General features: G+C 44.2%; 1 protein-coding gene across 3 annotated transcripts in view; it reads left to right on the top strand.

Annotated features, from left to right (window-relative positions):
- Positions 1-1,526: 1,526 nt before the first annotated feature.
- The window catches only part of aass (aminoadipate-semialdehyde synthase), a 77,223-nt gene continuing 57,017 nt past the window's right edge, over positions 1,527-21,732 (top strand). The window contains exons 1-3 of one of the 3 annotated variants that reach the window (XM_060839474.1): positions 1,527-1,662; positions 18,038-18,267; positions 20,138-20,314. In XM_060839474.1, coding sequence (XP_060695457.1) covers positions 18,046-18,267; positions 20,138-20,314 — 399 coding nt within the window. In that variant the 5' untranslated portion in view covers positions 1,527-1,662; positions 18,038-18,045. Of the gene's footprint in view, positions 1,663-1,706; positions 1,808-2,218; positions 2,370-18,037; positions 18,268-20,137; positions 20,315-21,732 lie in introns of those variants that run through there. The other 2 variants (XM_060839472.1, XM_060839473.1) reach the window with 2 other exon arrangements.

Here is a 21,732-nt window from a genome sequence, read left to right as displayed (position 1 = left end):
CTTTGCGGCATTCTCATGAGAACACCCCAACCAACTGGAATCATCCTGCCTAGTCTGAGAATTCAGATTGACAAGCAACTGTTTTTGCTCCATTCCCCACTCCTCTCTTCCAATGATGTCCCAACCAATCAGTGCCCTCTTCTCATGCTGTTTAAATTGTTGCCCAAGGGTAGATCGACTAGAATGTGCTATTGCAGTTTCAATCAGATTGCGTTTGAATGATGGAGCAGATTTGAGAGCCTGCATGACATACATCTCCTAAATTATAAGCTTTTTTTATGTACGATAATCTTCTTCTGTGAAATGGATGTATATTAATCCAACAAAATCAACAGTAACATAAATTCTGTTTACTGCTCACTGTGGTTGCTTACGCGCATGATGACCTGGTCAGTCTGGTTGTGTTACATCATGTATGAGTGGTGAAAGGAAGGCCCCAAGTACAAGAAGAGGTTTCATTGGGGATCTGTAGAGGTGAGGGTTGAGGTAGTGTACAACAGCCTGTCTGCCCAAAACCTCAAGCACTACCTGGCCTGCCGGCAGCAGAGTCTGCAGCTTGTGCAAGGGACTGATAAGCCTTCTCAGAATTCAGGAAAACCAGTCACCCTCCATCCTGATGGATGGCCTTACTTAGGGAGAGTGGAAATGGTAGCTCTGGCCTATTCTCCCATATAGCCTTGGCTGCTTTGTTAGCTCATCAGTGACTTAGATCATGGAAGCCAGGAGGAGCCTTGTGGATTACCAATGGAGCACACTTTTGGGAACCACTGTGTATAGAGGAAGACTTGATGTGGAGAGGTGCCGGTGCTGGATTGGGGTGGACGAAGTTAAAAAGTCACACAACACCAGGTTATAGTCCAACAGGTTTATTTGGAAGTAAGCTTTCAGAGCACTGCTCCTTCATCAGGTAGCTAGTGGGGCAGGATCATAGTACTTGATCAGAATTTATAGTAAAAGATCAAAGTGTCATAAAACTGTTGCAATGTATTGAACAAATCTAGTTGCTGTTGTCTTTAATCACTTAAAATGGGGGTGCAGGTTTCAATTCATCAATATGTAAATCCCAGGACTTTGCTCAAATCACATTCCCGAGATCAGTAAGGTTTTATAAAAAGTGACATCTGAACCCAGACAATGCATTGAAGGTGTGAGGTTAGAGACTGTCTGCATGAATACTTGATGAGGAGATGCCGGTGTTGGACTGGGATGGGCAAAGTTAAAAATCACACAACACTAGGCTGTTGTCCAACAGGTTTATTTGGAAACACCAGCTTTTGGAGCGTTGCTCCTTGGTCAGATAGCTGACCAAGGAGCAAAAGCTCCAAACTAGTACTTTCAAATAAAGCTGTTGGAATATAGCCTGGCGTTGTGTGATTTTTAACTGTGTAAATCCTGACTGATGTACTGTATGGATCCCAGCAATGCAAAAACACCTTGAATGCATGTTCTCCGGCTGGAACACCCTCTACATATTGGCGTGAGGGGGGAAACGGGGAGAGTGTGTCTGGCCGACCACTCACAAAATCGGCAAGAAAGGGTGACCTAACAACAATGTCACCTTGCGCGGAAGAAGTACCATACTGGAATGAGCGAAACAACACAGCAGAGTAAAACCGTGGCCTGTTCTCCAATGCTGGCTGAATATTTCCCGGTGACATACAGGTCAGTGTGTGCTTATGACTGAGGCGGTAGTACATTGCGATGACGCACAGTGAGCTGCGTGTGGGAACACAGCCAGTTTCACATCGCACTGGAGATAGCCTTGATTCCCAATCTCTTTCAAACCCTGCTCCTGTTCAACACTGAGGTAAGTATGTTACCCAGAACTTGCAGTTCCTTGCTGGTTTTTCTGAATTCTCCCGCACCCTCTCTGACTTTATAGCAGCGTGAACAATTGGCGTATAGAGGGGTTTCACTTTTCATTTTTTGGGGGTTTGCGATGTATTGTATTTGATTATTTTTTTTTCTTCAGGCCTGTTGAGTCCTATATTCACTCCCTCTCCTGGCCCATGTTCCAGGGACAGCCGGGAATAGACGGACGGCACAGTCCTCCCAAGGAGCCAGTGCTAGTCTCACGGTCTTTCACAGCCCTGCTCGCCTATATTTAGAATCCTTGCTTCCAGTCCACCTCTGCTGGACGGGGAAACATTTCCTAACATGTGTTTTCACTTCCTGTGCGTAAAAAAAACGCGATATTTGTAAAGCTACATGTGCAATACTCAGTTCTGGTTAAACGCCTGGTATTTGGAAAGAATACGGAACGGTAGTAACTTTATAAAATATTGACTTGCGACTTAGAATGTGGTGTGAGGCGGATCTGGAACCTCTTCGCTCGCCCCGTTTCTGTTAAAATCCGTATTTGAAATCAGGTATTTCTAATAAGCTTTTGTTTCCGAAGTTAATATCCCTGTAAATGATTTAGTGTCAAGTTTTTTGTTGTTGAATATTGTCAAGAGGTTTCACAGGGTTAAAAGTGATGTCTAATGGCAAATTGTTGTTATCGTTATCCTGTGTTTCTCCTCGCTTTAACTTCATTCGACTGTGCCTACTCAGAATTCCCACAATACTCTCCCGTTTGGCTGAAGTGAATGCCGCTCATTGTGGGTTTGAGCTGGTCCTATTTCCTTCCGCTCCCGTTCTGGCTTTTATATGATCAGAGCTGAAAATGTGTTGCTGGAAAAGCGCAGCAGGTCAGGCAGCATCCAAGGAGCAGGAGAATCGACGTTTCGGGCATGAGCCCTTCTTCAAGAATGAGGAGAGTGTGTCCAGCAGGCTAAGATAAAAGGTAGGGAGGAGGGACTTGGGGGAGGGGCGTTGGAAATGAGGGTGATAGGCTGGAGTGGGGGTGGTAGCTGAGAGGTCAGAAAGATGATTGCAGTTTAGGAAGGTGTTGCTGAATTCGAGGGTTGGGACTGAGACAAGCTTGGGGAGGGGTACTGAGGAGATGAGTTCATCCCTTGTGGTGGGAGGGTTCCTAGGCGGAAGATGAGGCGCTCTTCCTCCAGCCGTCGTGTTGCTATGGTCTGGCGATGGAGGAGACCAAGGACCTGCATGTCCTTGGTGGAATGGAAGGGGGAGTTGAAGTGTTGAGCCACGGGGTGGTTGGGTTGGTTGGTCCGGGTGTCCCAGAGGTGTTCTCTGAAATGTTTCGCAAGTAGGCGGCCTGTCTCCCCAATATAGAGGAGGCCACATCGGGTGCAGCGGATGCAGTAGATAATGTGTGTGGAGGTGCAGGTGAATTTGTGACGGATATGGAAGGATCCCTTGGGACCTTGGAGGGAAGTAAGGGAGGAGGTGTGGGCGCAAGTTTTGCATTTCTTGCGGTTGCAGGGGAAGGTGCCGGGTTGGAGGTTGGGTTGGTGGGGGGTGTGGACCTGACGATGGAGTCACGGAGGGAGTGGTCTTTTCGGAACGCTGATAGGGGAGGGAGGGAAATATACCCCTGGTGGTGGGGTCCGTTTGAAGGTGGCGGAAATGATGACGGATGATATGATGTATACGGAGGTTGGTGGGGTGGTAGGTGAGGACTAGTGGGGTTCTGTCCTGGTGGTGATCGGAGGGGCGGGGCTCAAGGGCGGAGGAGCGGGAAGTTTAGGGAATTGCGGTGGAGAGTATTGTCGATCACGTCTGGGGGGAACTTGTGGTCTTTGAAGAAGGAGGCCATCTGGGTTGTTCGGTATTGGAACTGGTCCTCCTGGAAGTAGATGTGGTGGAGATGAAGGAATTGGGAATATGTGATGGCCTTTTTACAGGGGGCAGGGTGGGAGGAGGTGTAGTCTAGGTAGCTGTGGGAGTCGGTCGGTCGGTTTATAGTAAATGTCCGTGTTGATTCGGTCGCCTGAGATAGAAATGGAGAGGTCTAGGAAGGGGAGGGAGGAGCCTGAGACAGTCCAGGTAAATTTGAGGTTGGGGTGGAAGGTGTTAGTTCAACCTCCTCGTGGGAGCACGAGGCAGCGCCGATACAGTCATCGATGTAGCGGAGGAAAAGGTGGGGGGTGGTGCCAGTGAAGCTGCGGAAGATGCAATGTTCCACACATCCTACCAAGAGGCAGGCATTGCTGGGGCCCACCTTCACTCAGCAACACCTTCCCAACCTGCAATCCTCTTCCTGACCTCTCCGCCCCCCATCCCCACTCCGGCTTATCACCCACACCTTAACCTCCTTCCGCCTATCGCATTTCCAATGCCCCTCCCCCAAGTCCCTCCTCCCTACCTTTTTATCTTAGTCTGCTTGGCACACTTTCCTCATTCCTGAAGAAGGGCTCATGCCCGAAACATCGATTCTCCTGCTCCTTGGATGCTGCCTGACCTGCTGCGCTTTTCCAGCAACACATTTTCAGCTCTGATCTCCAGCATCTGCAGTCCTCACTTTCTCCTTTATATGATCTGTACCAAGTTTTGTAGTTTAATGGGCATTGGAATTCTGCCCATGTTTGGTACTGTCTCTAGTCGAGTCTCTTGGGTGTACTTGAATTTGACCATGTACTTGGATGAGTAGAGGGGAATGGAATGGGGTGAAATAAACTGAAGACTTCTGACACAACATCAGGATATTCCAAAGCAGTTTACAGCCAGTGAGTTCCTTTTGAAGTGTCTCTCAGTGGTCATGAGGGAATTATAGTAGATAACTTGCAAAGTTTTCTAATCCACAGGAGAGCAGGATCAGATAACGTGCTCTGAGACTGTTGGTGAAATAGGTAGGTTAAAACTCTGAATAAAGACTAGAATTTAAAAAAGAGTCTCACTCCTCAGTTGGACTGTGCTTCACGTTTACTACCTCTTCCCCCTTTCTACAATCCTTGTGTGCACAGCAGCCTTAGTCCTACCTCTTAAAAAAATCACCAGAAAGCTGGAATTGTGCGGCCTTCTGTAAGGTTTTGTTCTCCATGCTTCTGCATCACCTTGTCCTGATTACCTGCAGATTTAAGTGAGAAACTGTCACTGTGCGGTAGCCTAGAGCGCAGTTTGTGACTGAGAATTGTCTGGCACTCCAGGTTTCTTTCAGACTGTAGTACGGTAGAATGAGTGGGTTGTCTTTTGCGGATTGGTTGTACGCAGGCTGGGCTTGTTTCCACTGTGGTGTACAAGAATGAGGGATGGCTTAGACCATAAAACCATAAGATGTAGGAGTGGAAGTAAGACCATTCAGCCCATCGAGAGTAGGAGTGGAAGTAAGACCATTCAGCCCATCGAGTCCACTCCGCTATTTAATCATGGCTGATGGGCATTTCAGCGCCACTTACACGCACTCTCCCTGTAGCCCTTAATTCGTTGCGAGATTAAGAATTTATCAACCTCTGCCTTGAGGACATTTTATGTCCCGGCCTCCACTGCACTCTGTGGCAATGAATTCCACAGGCCCACCACTCTCTGGATGAAGAAATGTCTCCGCATTTCCGTGACGTGTGTGGGACGCTGAATAGTTTTGACGACGTGAATGGGGAAAGGTTGATCCTTCTCGTAAATCATTCGAAAACCAAGGGGCACAGTTTTAAAATTCAAAGATTGTCTCTTTTTAAGGCAATGATGAGGTTTTATTTCTCATCTGGCTGTGCAACATTGGAACACTCTACCTCAGAATGATGGGAATTGAATATGTTTAGGACTGAGGTGGATAGATTCTTGTTGGGCAGGGTAAATGGGAACATGGAATTAAAAACCTTTCGATCAGCCATGATGTAATTGATTGGTGGAACAAGTGTGACAACCCAAATAGTTTTACTCCTATTTTATGTTTGTTTGATAAATGGTTAGTCTGCTCAACCACAGCATAAACGATGTCAGCCGGTTGTCCTCAGCTTTCAGTGTTACAAGTGACAGCAGTAACAGAATGTTCCATGCACTGTGATTCCTGAGACATGATAAATTGGTAAAATATGACCAATTTGAAAGAATTTTTCGATGAGTGTAGAACAATGGATGTTGTCTTTATGGATTTGAGGATAGCTTTTGAAAAGGTTCCACGTGGTAGGCTCATCCAGAAGATTAATTATACATGGCATCCACAGTGACGACCATTTGGATTCAGAATTGGCTTGCCCATGGAAGGCAGAAGATAGTGGTACTTGGATGAAAGTGTACATGGTAAAAACAATGACTGCAGATGCCGGAAACCAGATTCTGGATCAGTGGTGCTGGAAGAGCACCACAGTTCAGGCAGCATCCGAGGAGCAGCAAAATCGACGTTTCGGGCAGAAGCCCTTCATCAGGAATAAAGACAGAGAGCCTGAAGCGTGGAGAGATAAGCTAGAGGAGGGTGGGGGTGGGGAGAAAGTAGCATAGAGTACAATAGGTGAGTGAGGGACGGGATGAAGGTGATAGGTCAGGGAAGAGGGTGGAGTGGATAGGTGGAAAAGAAGGTAGGCAGGTAGGACAAGTCGTGGGGACAGTGCTGAGCTGGAAGTTTGGAACTAAGGTGAGGTGGGGGAAGGGGAAATGAGGAAACTGTTGAAGTCCACATTGATGCCCTGGGGTTGAAGTGTTCTGAGGCAGAAGATGAGGCGTTCTTTCTCCAGGTGTCTGGTGGTGAGGGAGCGGCGGTGAAGGAGGCCCAGGACCTCCATGTCCTTGGCAGAGTGGGAGGGGGAGTTGAAATGTTGGATCACAGGGTGGTGTGGTTGATTGGTGCGGGTGTCCGGGAGATGTTCCCTAAAGTGCTCTGCTAGGAAGCGTCCAGTCTCCCCAATGTAGAGGAGACCGCATCGGGAGCAACAGATACAATAAATGATATTAGTGGATGTGCAGGTAAAACTTTGATGGATGTGGAAGGCTCCTTTAGGGCCTTGGATGGAGGTGAGGGAGGAGGTGTGGGTGCAGGTTTTGCAGTTCCTGTGGTGGCAGGGGAAGGTGCCAGGATGGGAGGGTGGGTTGTAGAGGGGGCGTGGACCTGACCAGGTAGTCACGGAGGGAACGGTCTTTGTGGAAGGTGGAAAGGGGTGGGGAAAGAAATATATCCCTGGTGGTGAGAGCTTTTTGAAGGTGGCAGAAATGTCGGTGGATGATTTGGTTTATGCGAAGGTTGGTAGGGTGGAAGGTGAGCACCAGGGACGTTCTGTCCTTGTTATGGTTGGAGGGGTGGGGTCTGAGGGCGGAGGTTCCGGATGTGGATGCGATGCGTTGGAGGGCATCTTTAACCATGTGGGAAGGGAAATTGCGGTATCTAAAGAAGGAGGCCATCTGGTGTGTTCTGTGGTAGAATTGATCCTCCTGGGAGCAGATACGGCGGAGGCGGAGGAATTGGGAATACGAGATGGCATTTTTGCAAGAGGTAGGGTGGGAAGAGGTGTAATCCAGGGAGCTGTGGGATTCGGTGGGTTTGTAAAAAATGTCAGTGTCAAGTCGGTTGTCATTAATGGAGATAGAGAGGTGCAGGAAGGGGAGGGAGGTGTCAGAGATGGTCCAGGTAAATTTAAGGTCAGGGTGGAATGTGTTGGTGAAGTTGATGAATTGCTCAGCCTCCTCGCGGGGGCACGAGGTGGCGCCAATGCCGTCATCAATGTAGCGGAGGAAGAGGTGGGGAGTGGTGCCAGTGTAATTACGGAAGATTGACTGTTCTACGTAGCCAACAAAGAGACAGGCATAGCTGGAGCCCATACATGTGCCCATGGCTATCCCTTTGGTCTGGAGGAAGTGGGAGGATTCGAAGGAGAAATTGTTAAGGGTGAGGACCAGTTCGGCCAAACGAATGAGTGTGTCGGTGGAAGGGTACTGTTAGGAACGTCGGGAGAGGAAAAAAATGGAGGGCTTGGAGGCCCTGGTCATGGCGGATGGAGATGTAGAGGGATTGGATATCCATGGTGAAGATGAGGTGTTGGGGGCCGGGGAAACTGAAGTCTTGGAGGAGGTGGAGGGCATGGGTGGTGTCTCAAACATATGTGGGGAGTTCCTGGACTGGGGGGATAGTACATTGTCGAGGTAGGTAGAGATGAGTTCAGTGGGGCAGGAGCATGCTGAGACAATGGGTCGGCCAGGGTAGTCAGGCTTGTGGGAACATCTCCGGGACACCCGCACCAATCAACCACACCTGCCTGAAACGTCGATTTTACTGCTCCTCGGATGCTGCCTGAACTGCTGTGCTCTTCCAGCACTACTAATCCTGAAAGTGTACATAGGTGAGTTAGTAGGTTTGCAGACAATACAATGATCGGTGGAGTTGTTGATAATGTAGAAGATTGTCAAGGTATACCGCAGGATATAGATCACAGAGTCAGAGAGATATAAAGCAAGGAAACCGACCCTTCAGTTCAACTCATCCATGCTGACCAGATATCCTAAATAAATCTAGTCCCATTTGCCAGCATTTGGCCCATATCTCTCTAAACCTTTCCTATTCATATCAGCATCCAGATGCCTTTTAAATGTTGTAATTGTACCAGCCTTCTCCACTTCCTCTGGCAGTTCATTCCATACATGCACTTTTTGTGTGAAAACGTTGTGCCTTTGGTCCCTTTTATATCTTTCCCCTCTCACCGTAAATCTATGACCTTCAGTTCTGGACTTCCCCAACCCTGGGAAAAGAAAACTTTGTCTCTTTACACTATCCATGCCCTTCATGATTTCGTAAACCTCAATATGGTAACCCCTCAGCCTCAGTTGCAGATATGGGTGGAGAAATGGCAGATGGCAATTTGTCTGGGTAGGCATGAAGTGTTGCGCTTTGGGATATCAAATGTTAAGGAAAATTATACAGTTAATGGCAGAACGCTGAACGACATTGATGTGCGGAGAGATTTTGGGGTCCGTATATCCCTGAAAGTGGTCACAACAGTGGAGAGGACAGTAAAGAAGGCATATGGCATGCTTGCAGACAACACAATGTCACACAGTCGTTTAATTTTGGGCACAATCAAGAATTGAAAGAAGTGATAGCTAAGCCCCTGTTGATGCACGGCTTTACACTATCAATACAAGTGCAAGTTGTGTCTGTGGTTTGTGTTATGACATGGTGGTGAACCCTTCTGTTCATTAAACCAACACCTCACTTGGCCTCGTAATCTGTTAAAATAGGAGTAACGGGAGATCCAAGATTGCAGCGGTCTGAGTGGTCTGCTGTGCTGGGCTCTGTGCCATACCCCTTGGCAAGGTGGACCTTTACCCGCCTTATCAACCACCCCCAGGAGAAAAAAACTGTTAATATAAACTTGCTGAACATCTGGAGCTGCTGAAATGGTGGTGCAACAGCTTTAAGGCTTGAATGAAAACGAATAAAGGAAAGGGGCCTAAAGAGTACAGCGGGCAGGGCACTCCTCTACTGCATCAGGGGTGCCTACAGCCATTGCACACACTCCTGGGGCGGCCCCTTTGGATTTAATGGGGCAGCAGCAGTTACTCTCGGAGTTTGCCAAACTCCGAGAGAATATTGAAGCAGCAGTGGAACTACTATCTGCCGTGCTTGAAAAGTATGAGCAGGAATTCAATTGTTGGACCGAAGAGAGGCAGTAGAGGAGAGGACTGCGGCGTTGCAGACCATGGCGGAGGTCTTGGGAGGAAGGATCTGAACGCTGGAAGACCAGGTTCCGGTCCTTCAGGAGCATGTGGATGACCTGGAAAATTAAAAAATATAGAAAAAAACACTTCCACCTTGTGGGTCTTTCGGAACACGAGCAAGGCGAGAACATCGCTGGTTTCCTGGAGAGGTGGCTCCTGAAGTTTCTGGGGCTGGAGTTGGAGTCAGGCCTGGTGAGTGTGGAGCAGGCCCACCGGATCGCAATGTGCAGGTCTGGGTCAGACCCGTGCCCCTGCCTGGCCCTAGTAGATTAATGATTGAAACAGCAAGAAGACTGAGAAGAGATCCACAGGCTTTAACGTACAAAGGCTCAAGAATAATGCTTTTTTAGGAACTTCTCAGGAGCCTTAATTAAGAAGAGAAAGGCATTTGATGAAGTTAAAATAAAGTTCAGGGACCTGGATTCAATATTCCTTGAGGTACTCGCTGTGTTGCATTTCGCTCATGGAGAGACTGTCCATAAAAGACAAAGGACTTTGTGAATTCTCTGCATTAAAGGACTCGAATTGGGGTGGCGGAGGGAGGGGGCATTGTAATGGGCAATGGTATGGGTTTTTAAAAGGTCTTTTATTATCCCTTTTTTTTTCTCCTCCCTCCCCTTTCTTTTGTGGTTATCAGCTTTAAACGTACTGCCTTGAGGTAAAACTGGAATTATTTCATATATTGGTTAGTTGGGTATTATCTGGGGATTTTTTTTACTGCTGTCCTTTTATTTTTGAATTGAGGGTGGCTATACCGGTGGTTAAGATGTGTGATGGGGTGTGGGGGTGATGGATATCCATTGTCAATTTTCAATGTAAATAACTTCATTTGTGAATGACCTGGGTCTAGGGCACAGCCTTAGCTGGAGGAAGTTGGGATGATAGCAAGGAGTTGGGAGGAGTGCCCCCTATGGGCAAGGGGAGAGATCTCTGGTGAATTGGGGGTTATTTGGGTGTTTGCTTAAGTTAAACGTAGTGATTAGTTATTTTAGTTGTAGTAGTTTTTATAGGAGTAGTTTTTAGATTTAATAGAGTTAATGTCTTGTCGCTCGCCGCACCTCAAATAAACTTCCTCCTCATGGAAAACTACGGGCTGCCCTGGACAATTATGGCAAGTGATTTGTTCAGGTGATGCACCTGGAATATAAAATGAAACCATTCCCCTATTAAAAGAAAGCAGGTGCTGTCAAGCCTTAGGAAGGAAAGGGTGGACATTGCCCTGTCGCAGGAGACACATTTAACGCATAAGGAACATCTGAAACTGCAGAAGTGGGGTTCGGACAGGGTATTCTTCTCCTCCTTCAGCTCTAAGAGTAGAGGAGTGGCCATACTGGTAAGAAGGCACCTCCCATTCCAGGTAACTGAGCCAATTAAGGACGAACATGCACGGTTCATCATTCTTAAAGCTCTAATGCATGGAGAAGAGTATGGCATCTTGAATACGTTTTGTCCCACGGTGCACCCTCTCAAGAAATGAGGAATTGATGCAGTCACTAAATTAATGAATCTTAGGATCCGTTGCACAATAATAGGAGGGGATTTTAATCACCACATAGATCCCGAAGTTGACAGGGTGCCAAGGGGTTGAGCAGGTCTGCCTGCGCTATCTTAGACAGTTGGTGAACATGTGTGACGAGTTGGGATTATTGGATATGTGGAGGTATCTCCACCCTAACGGGAGAGACATTACTTTCTGTTCCAACCCACGCAAGTGCCATACGTGAATTGACTTTTTTTTACGTTACTGCATTGTTTAGGCAGAACATTGGCATGCAAAATTGGGAATATAGCTGTCTTGGACCATGCGCCAGTGTATTTAGATGGTAACATTGTGGGTGGTGGAATGGATGCACGGCACTGGTGCATGGACCCGTTCCTGTTAAGGGATAGCACATTCGTTGAGTACATCTGAAGAGAGTTCAGGGCCTTCTGGGATATCAACTCAGGTAGGGCCAGTAATCTGGCAATACTTGGGGAGGCCACTAAGGTAGATTTATGAGGCCCTGATCATTTCATATTCAGCGACTAGGAGGAGGCAGAGGAAGGAGCAGCAATGGATGCTGCAGGCCCGGTTGCAGATAGCTGAGGAAACATATTATAATAGGCCCTCTCTGGTCAAGTTGCAGCGGGTCATGGCCCTCCAAGCGGCTCTCAACTCATTGCACATGCAGGTGGCAAAAAAAGAGATCTCCTTCGCTAAACAAAGACTGCTTGTTTGAATTTGGAGATAAGCCAGGTAGATACCTGGCGAGGAGGTAACAAGCTTCCCAATCTATTATGTCACTTAGAGAGAAGCTGGCACAGTTACTCATGTATTGAAGAAAATCTAGGGATACTTAGATTTAGGGAATACTTCGCAGAGTTATATCGGTCAGAGGGAGGCGAACATGGCACAGTGAGAATGCAGTCCTTTTTTGACAATCTGGACCTCCCCAGGATAAATGCAGAACAAGCCTCCCTGTTGAATGCGCCTAGGAAGTGCAGGAAACAATAAAGCATTTCCAGGGTGGCAAAGCACCAGGACCAGATGGATTCCCAAGTGAATTCTATAAGGAATTCATAACTGTGTTGGTAGAGCCACTCCTGGGGATGTATAGCTACTCATATGCACGGGATTGTCTTCTGCCCTTTCTCAGGGAGGCTAATGTCTCCCTCATTTTAAAGAAGGGGAAAGACCCCAAAGAATGTGCTTCATACAGTTCAATTTCACCGTTCCTTGATTGATTCAAACAATTTAATTTATTTGGCAGTTGTTCGGGCTATAGGATCAACCTCATAAAATCGGAAGCCATGTGGTGGAGGGATAAGTGGAGGTGCCTGTTCTGAAGGATGGAATGCGGTTCCCGTTTAAAAGATTTTTTGTATTTGGGAATTTTTTATTACCCCTGCCTTCCACCAGCTGTATAAAGCTAACTATGTACAACTATTGGAGAGGATAAAACAGGGATTTGCAGCAGTGGGAGGTGTTACTGTTATCATGGTTGGGCCGAATAACCCTGATTAGAATGAAAGTTCTTCCTCGCCTGTTGTACCCCATGAGAACGTTCCCATTGTTTCTACCTAGACGAGTATTACAGAGGCTCAATGGTTCTTTTATTTGGTGTCACAGGCGCACTCTAATTAACTTTACCAAATTGCAGCTCCCGAAGGGTGAGGGAGGGGTGGATCTTCCAGACTTGAAGAGGTATCAAATAAGCATACTGTTAGCATATGTGGGTGATTGGGTACGGGAGAATTCGGAGACTATTTGGCTTGATGTTGAAACCTCATAGTCGAGATGTCCCCTAGTTAATCTATTATTCATGGATGAGATGAAATCCATGAATGAGCAGTGTAAGAGTCCAATCATTTTAAATGTGGTGAAAGCCTGGATCATAATGAGGCATGACAAGGGGAATTGGCTTAAGACCTCACCGTTTGCCCCATTGGTGAGACCTTAATGATTTAAACCTGGGGCAATGGACTCTGGCTTTAAGAAATGGGAGAATAAGGGAGTCTCTTGTCTGGAAGATTTATTCGAGGGGGAGGTCTTGATGTCATTTAGCCAGCTAAGTCAGAAATATGGATTGTCTAAGAAGTACCTTTTCCGTTACTTTCAAATAAGAGATTATATACAAAGGAAGGTCATTCTCCTGGCTTAGTTTTACAAGTCAGACATGGAGGAAAGAGTGCTTTGGTGCACGGGCACTCTTTCAGTTGGTACTTTGTATCATTTACAGAAAGGATGTGCCTTAGGGGACATGGAGGGACTATATAGGATGTGGAATTGAAAGCTAGGAGAGGATATCTCATTGGAAACTTGGGAAGATATATGGGAAAATGTAAGGAAAATTTCAATATGTAATAGAGCGCAGGCCATGCAATTGAAGATCTTACACAGGGTTCCTATGGCACCAGAAAAGCTAGCTCAGTTCAAGAGAGGAGCGTCTCCAGGCTGTCCCAAATGTAAAATTAGTATAGGCACTCTTACACACTGCTATTGGTCATTTTGTAAGATCCACAGATATTGTGGAGTGCTACAGTAAAGGAGATAAAGGACATCCTGGGGATTGAAGTTAACGTGGATCCGTTATTTCTTCTTCTGGGGTTGCCAAATTTGCCCTCTATAGGGGAACACGGAGAGATTGTGTAATATTCTTACCCACTGAGTGAGGAAAAACATTTTAATGACTTGGACATTGGAAAAACCACCAGGTCTAATGGGGTTGAGTAGGCAGGTGATGGAGCATCTCCCCAAATACTACCTCACAAATATGGTGCACCGCAAAACAGAGCTGTTTTACAAGACATGGCAGCCCTTTCTAAATTATATTAATGCAGACTTATTAGCAATATTAATTAGGGCCATGGTATAACTGTGGGAATCAGTATGGGTGCCCTTGAGGCCCTGGGAGGGGGAGGCTGGGGGAAAATAATACGGGTACAATGACTGGTGCTTCCAGGGATGGGAGTCTCGATGGAAGTATGATAAATGAAATAGAATAAAGTAGTGAGATATAATTTAATTTAAGTTTTATTTAATTTGTTTGTAATTTAAGTTAAGTAGATACGTTTGTTCTGGTGGAACAGTAGGATGTTCATTACTAATAGTATCACGATATAACATTGTTGAACTGCCTCTATTTTTCTGCTTTTTAGTATTATTCTTTTTTTGCATATAGATGTTTTGTAAAAGATTTAAAAAGGTTTCTAATAAAAATATTTACTAAAAAAGGAGTGACAGTGAGCTCCCAGATTCCACTATTTAGAGAAAGTAATAGCAATTTATTTTTTAACTCTAAAAGTGAGCATTCAACAACTATTCTCAACTCTCAGCTCCATTTCTCTTAACTACTTATTATCTGCCTCCAACTCTATAACAATATGCTGTTCCAATAAGACGCTTAGTAAAATTACATCAAATTAATTTGAAGGCCACACAGCTGCTGTCATCTTTGGTGTCTTTCTTCTTCCAGCTCACTTGGGTGGTCATCTTTCTTTTTACAGCGAGTATGTTTCATATGAAAAGGTACCTTTGATAGAGAGTGTTTCCTAATTTCCCGATGGTAGTTGCTCTTTTTCAAAATGGCAATTTTCAAAGTGTCCACATTTGATACTCCCAAAATTGGATCACCTCATTGGTTCAATGTTGGCAAAATGATAAATTCAAACTTGATTGGGTTTCAGTATCATGGGGCATAATTTCAACTGATTGGTTAAATTCGAATTGTTGTCAAAGCTGCAACCAACTCAGGTATCCATTTCACAGCCAAATGTTACAAAGTTTCAATTTTCCAGTACACTCTGGGGCTGCCATCTAGTCCTATACAGGGGGGACCTTGATTATCTGAATGCCAATTATCCGAAAATCGGATTATCCAAAGGAGACCTCGTGGTCCCGATAGAACATTACATCAAAGATGTGTTTCCAGCAGTGATCATGTCTTTTGTTTACAGTGATTAAACAGGCACCGTCTCCAAATGACTGACCTCCCGCCCTCTGTCTCTCCCCACACTTTCCCTGGAGTTGTAGAGAGATGTACACTAACGCACCCCACTTCCCCCACCCTGCGGCTTCCCAGGAATAATCTCTCCAACATTGTCCTGTACAGAAATTTGCAGTAAAAAGGGGTGTGTGTGTGTGTGTGTGTGTGTGTGTGTGTGCGCGCGCACGCGCGCTGGGGGGCAGGGGACGGGGGTTCACGTGCTTTGTGTTTGGGTGGGAGCAGTATTGAACCAGGTTGGGGACTCGCGCGCTTTGTGTTGGGGGGGCGGGGTTGATGTTGGACCGAGATGGGGGGTGGGGGCGGGGGCTCACATGCTTTGTGCTGGGGGGTGCGGGAACGGTGTTGGACCAAGTTGGCTGGCAGGGCTCGTGCGCTTTGTATTGGGGGGTGGGGGCAGTGTTGGACCGGGTTGGGGCGATGTGGGGTCGGGGTTTGGCCCACTGTACGCTGTTGCAGTCTCCTGAATAGGGAGCAGACTTTAAAACTCCAAACCCCAGAGGAAAGGCATTTAATCGATTTTCCGCATAATCGATTATCCGAATGAAATAGTGCCCGCCCATCACGTTTGTCTAATCGAGTTTCCACTGTACACAGGTGCTTGTAAGCTGTCAGTTCAGAACGGCATTCACTCTCTCTTAAAGATATAGCACGTGCCTTCAACGTCTTAACACTTGCAACCCATTAGATGGTATGGCATGTTGTATCACTTTTCTGTTCACGTTCACATTTGCAAAATCCAATATGCCGAGGATTTGGCTTCATTTCAATTAACCATCAATGTTTTTGTCTCCTGCTCTCTCAACCACAGCATATAAACAATCCTGTCCTCAGGCATCCAGTAATGTTCCTAGAAATGGAGGCAGTTCTGCAATTGAGGATAGTGTGTGCATGATCAGAAGTCTGAAAAGTAGTAATTCTAATTTATAATTTATTGATATACAAAGATTAATGAATTCCAACTGATTTGTTGTTGGAACTGATCCAACTATCACCTAGTTGTTAAGGTGGATTGAATTAATTTCTCGGCAGCATTTTTAATGAATGAATTATTGGTGCAGAATGTGCTGTAACCTGTTCCATGTAGAGCAAGTTGGGCAATGTTCTTGATAAGTTTAAGGCAAATAGCTGTCAGCACTTTTTCCTGTTATGGGTGAAATGGCAAAATGGAAAATGATTCCACTTTCACCAGGGTACAAAATAAAATTGGAGCTGTGGAACACAGATATGGGGAAACCCAGGAGTATAAAATGCATAATCTACCATCATCATCCACCTGGCTGCTTCTACAATTCAGAATAAATAAGCAAAGATGCTGAGGAGATAGGGTTATTGGGAGAGATCAGGAGAATAGTAATCTTTTTAATGACAATAGTGAATGGTCAGATCATACATGTTTGTCAGCTTTAAGCCCTGTACCTGTTCCTGATCCATTATGACATTTTGAGGCCTTCATAATGGTGACTCAGGAGTCAGCCTGTTTCATTCTGTGTTCTACCTATAATTGCAGATTAAGATTTGTGATATATTTAGGCTCTGCCTGCAGTTCTGAGGATGTCCTTATCTCTGGGCCAGAAGGTTCAAGTCCTATCTGCTCCAGTGGTGTGTCATGACATTTCTGAACAGAATGACTGAAAATGTCTACAATGCCAAGGGTGAAAGTGAGGACTGCAGATGCTGGAGATTAGATTCAAGATTAGAGTAGTGCTGGAAAAGCACAGCAGGTCAGGCAGCATCCGAGGAGCAGGAAAATCAAGCAGCAAGGTCTGATGAAGGGCTTTTGCCCGAAATGTCAATTTTTCCTGCTCCTCGGATGCTGCCTGACCTGCTGTGCTTTTCAGCACCATTCTAATCTTGACTACAATTCCAAGGGACCAACAGATGGAGCGTGTACAATGTAAAGCTCTTCCAGTTGATATTCTAGCACTGCTGGATGCCAATCCACAAACAAATAAATTCCCTTTTTTTTGAAAAGAAAAATAGTGTTTTATAGAGTTAAGTGCATGGTTGCCCCCCTTGGCTCAACAGAAATATTTTAGTTCACTCTCTGCCTGCCTGTGCTCACCCTTTAATCCCCTCATTACACACATCCTAGGACAGGCGAAACAAAGGCACGCTCGAGAATTCTTAGAGGCATGGAATTCTAACCAGAACTCCGTCAATAAACACATTGATTCCAGCTCTATCTACCGTCTCTTTTATATTTTTCCCCTCTCACCCTAAACCTATGCCCTCTAGTTCTGGACTCCCTGACCCCAGGGAAAAGCCTTTGCCTATTTATCCTATCCATGCCCCTCATAATTTTGTAAACCTCTATAAGGTCGCCCCTCAGCCTCCAACGCTCCAGGGAAAACAGCCCCAGCCTGTTCAGCCTCTCCCTATAGCTCAAATCCTCCAACCCTGGCAACATCCTTGTAAATCTTTTCTGAACCCTTTCAAGTTTCACAACATCTTTCCGATAGTTTGGAGACCAGAATTGTATGCAATATTCCAACAGTGGCCTAACCAATGTCCTGTACAGCTGCAACATGACCTTCTAACTCCTGTACTCAATACTCTGACAAATAAAGGAAAGCATACCAAACTCCCTCTTCATAATCCTATCTACCTGCGACTCCACTTTCAAGGAGCTATGAACCTACACTCCAAGGTCTCTTTGTTCAGCAACACTCCCGAGGACCTTACCATTAAGTGGTTACTCCTTGTTCAGTCAAAATTTCCCCTGTTGTAAGAACATGTAACACAACTGCCAAATTTCAATTCCCCAAAGCATATCACAATCTTAAAATTTGCAAAGGTCACTGGGAATATGACAGTCTTTGAAATGGTTTGCAGGAGGCTACTAATGTTTTATAGGCTCACAGTAAGTGTAGTAATATTTGTAGAATAATTATAAGAGTCCTCATACAGCTAAATTGGAAAACCATTTCTGGGTATAGCAATTACCAAACTCTTGTTTTCACCTTTCACAGCACATTGACTTGCTTCATGAATGTTTATGTGATAATTCTTGTGTTTTTCATGTCCTAAAATGGATGTGGATTGTTTTCTCCCATCTTTGTAAGCAGGTTTGATCATGTTTTGGTTGTTGAAACACAAAAACAGAGCAATAAGCTGCTGCCTCCGATGTAGCCACCCAAGGTACCAACATCACAAAGCTGTCTTGGCCTTGCGGAGGGAGGATATAAATGTCTGGGAGAGGCGAGCACCATTGGCCCCAAGACACATCAAAGAGGTGACGAGCGCAGGCTACAAAGTCCTGGTACAACCATCCAATAGACGAGCCATTCATGAAAAGGTGATTGTGAATGATTCATTGTGTACATGTTTCTGGGCTGGGTTTTAATTGTTGCCACTGACAGTCCAAGTTTTTAAATCCGTGCTTTGAATTTAAGCTGGAACAATTTTATTTCTATGAACAGAATTCATTTTTGAAGGAAAGAAATGTCAAGAAACCATGACCTAGTCGGACAACACTTTTATATCTTGATGGCTATGTTTATCTCTAAACAGGCACTAGCTCCTCACTCTGAACAGATTTCTCAACTTATTCTCCAGACTCTTCACTATTCCGGTAGCAATATTCTACAGTGGTTTCTGCCTCCATTTTCTTTCACTTTTAATGAGCTGCTTTGGTCAGTCTCGCTATTGTTTATTTGAAAGCAGAAGATTTGTGAGGGAGCTTTGCATTCTTGTTGGAATATTCTTGTTCCAAGGGTTCTAATTTCTTATTCTAATTCGTTTCTTGAGGTGTTTTGTTTTGTAGTGCTTGTTCATGTAATTATTTATCTTCCAAAAAAATCTTCACACAATAATATGTAACGTGGACCAAAGTCATAAATGTAAATAATGAGCAAGTTATTCCCCAGGTTTTCACTTTGTGACAAGCATGAGTTCTCCCATCCAGTTTGGAATGAAAGTTGCCAAAATCCAAATTTTTAAAGATTCCTTCAGTTGCCAACATTTCTCATTAATGCACAATTACCGTCTCTATTCTTCTTGGTTTGTTTTCTAGTTCTTCCTCTTTTTAATGTTCTCTTCCCTCCAAAAAGCTATTTTTTTTTAAATGGAGAGAACTTCAGAAAAACAGCAGTCCAAATGCACAAGGGAGAGGTGTGGGGTGGCGAGAGTTTCCTCATTGAGTTGCAATCACAATCCAGGTGAATGCTCAAAATTACACCCATGTAAAAAAAAACTGTTTTCTTGCCATCCCACCCTGTGTTTCCACACTGTCAAGCTTGCATATTATTATTGCTCAAGCTGCCCTGAACCAGTGCAGCAGTGATGTTTCGAAACCGAGTGCTTCTTTAAAAGTTTAAAATTGCCTTAATTTAAAAAGTCATTTAAGTAGTGTAATTATTGCAACAAAAATAGACTTCCTATGAAAAATAAGCATTTTTAATTGCTGTCAAGCCTCTATGTATGAGTAACTGAGTTTTAAATGATGTTTTTTTTCCAAAAATTTAAAATTATTTTCTATGTTGGGGCATTGCAGTCAGTTTGTTAATAAAGTAAATTTTTAAAATAATTCAAAACCTTTTAAAATTTGCCCTTTTCACTCCTAGCACCTAAAAGAGCTAACTTAATTTTTAACAAATTCTGCAGGTTTGGAAATAAACACACTTTGTGAAAACTTCCAATTGTTATTAATTCATCCTTGGGGAGTGGCAAAACTTGGAGCAAGACTTACTTTAGTTTCACCTTTTACAAACCTGGTGTAAAAGATTGCGAAATATAAGGTGTGCTGAATTAAAATTGATGTCAAATTCTGTGATTTTCCATGCCAGTTTCAATAATTTCAGTCGATTGAGCAGAATCTCTAAGCTGTTAATTGTTGGTGTTCTAATGTTTGCAGCGAACATATTTTCAAACTTGCATTATTAACATTTGTATAAGTCTCAAATGCCTAAAATGTTCATCAAATGTCTGATACCCTTTTTTCCCCAAAGTTTATATAGATTTCTAGTCTTCCCCTGCCAATTCTACCTCAAATTTTAATTTCCTTTACCTAATCATAAGTAAGTGATGAATGTAAGTGAGAACACAAAATCACCAAATGGTATAAGGAACTTGTTTATCTCTGATGTATTGCCTTGCTGAGACTCAATATGTTTGAAGTTCACTGTGGGGAAAAAAAACTGATTATTTTTATAATTTTTTATTTTTAGGATTATCGGCAGGCAGGGGCTATAATCCAGGAAGATATCTCTGAGGCTTCTTTAATTATTGGAGTGAAAAGTCCTCCAGTGGAGAAGCTGATACCTAAAAAGACTTATGCCTTCTTTTCACACACAATTAAAGCCCAAGAGGCAAATATGCCTCTTCTGGATGCTATCATTGAAAAGGTACAATAGAATATTTGTTAGAAAATACTTTGAGTTTGATTTTGGTGACCTTTTACAGTGGCCTTTACACCCCTGGTAAGATTTCTTTGTTTGAACATTTTCCACATCTTTATCATTAGTGATGATAATAATACAGACAGAGGCTGAATGTGTTGGCTTCAAGATCTGTTGGAAATTCTCTTGCTATTCAGACTGACACTCTTTGGATGAGTACAGAGGTGGACTGCCAAATTGTCAGTAATATTCTACCCTGGGGCCATTTTCCCAGAGAAGGGTTAAGGGCTGGTATTTTCTAGCAGCACGTAGCCAATTAATGTAAGTTAATTGGCCTGAAGTAATTATTTTTAGAAGCTAACTGAAATTTTTCACCTACTTTGTAAGCCCCTTCTGATATTGGCAACTCTTGCTTATTGCTCTGTAGAGAAGTTGTCTGTTCTGCTTTTCTGATTATAACTCACAGGCCATTCTGTATAGAGGTGTTCCTCCAATGCAATGACAGCCTGGCTGCTGTGACCATTTTTAGTTTAATAGATGGAGGCCCTCTGTCTATCTCACCTGAAATGGCAGGCATCAGCTCCTCCTGAGCTGGGGGCTTCCTATTAGCCCTTCCACCATCAAGAGGTTAAGGACAATTAGCCCACTCTCTGGACACAAAGTGGCTAACTCAGAGGAAATCACTGCCATGAGATAGCTCGACACAGTGCATGATTCTGTCCCCTACCTGACATCTGGGGCCTAACCTGAAAGCAAAACTCCTGTCCCTTGTCATTGTGAGGTTGCATTTTTGTTTTACAGAGGCCTAATTAATATGTGACGGTTTGATTTGGCATGCTTGCTTTTATATTGTTGATCTCTCAGAATCTGAAATGGGCAATTGTGTCAATTATGCACTATCAGAAGCCAACATTGCGAACACTTTTAATGTGATTTAAAAAAAATGGGTGTGTATCCATAGTACGAAAGATAAAATCTTTTTTAAAGGTGATTCGTTTAAATCAACAAAAACTCTGGATTGGGTGGATACTTAAGAGCAAAACAGTTGAGTGAGATTCTTTGTTTAGAAAAAAAAACTCCATCTCCCTGCAAAAATAGTAAGAAATCAGTTAACAAGATACTATAACTGTTCTTTATTCTGTGTAATTATTGTGTATTTTACACAATAGTGTGCATGTTGAGTAATTTCCTCCATGAAATCTTCTTGTGGGGAAGGGGAGAGAGGACAGTGGATGCTCGAAATCTAAATAAAAAAGGAACATGATGGAAATGGATCTCCTGAAAGTGGCTATATTTTCTGTTTTGTTTTAAATTTTGCTGTTGGCAGCAGTTTCCCTGTTTTTGAGTCATTGTAAGAGTGCTGCATTGCAGTGTACTATTTTACGGAAGATTTTTTGAGTTTGTGTGGAGACCCTGTTTAATTT

This window comes from Hemiscyllium ocellatum, chromosome 19, assembly GCF_020745735.1.
Source record: "Hemiscyllium ocellatum isolate sHemOce1 chromosome 19, sHemOce1.pat.X.cur, whole genome shotgun sequence".
In the NCBI taxonomy this organism is placed as follows: domain Eukaryota; kingdom Metazoa; phylum Chordata; class Chondrichthyes; order Orectolobiformes; family Hemiscylliidae; genus Hemiscyllium; species Hemiscyllium ocellatum.
The sequence above is the reverse complement of the archived record's forward strand: the minus strand, read 5'-3'. Positions and strand labels throughout refer to the sequence as shown.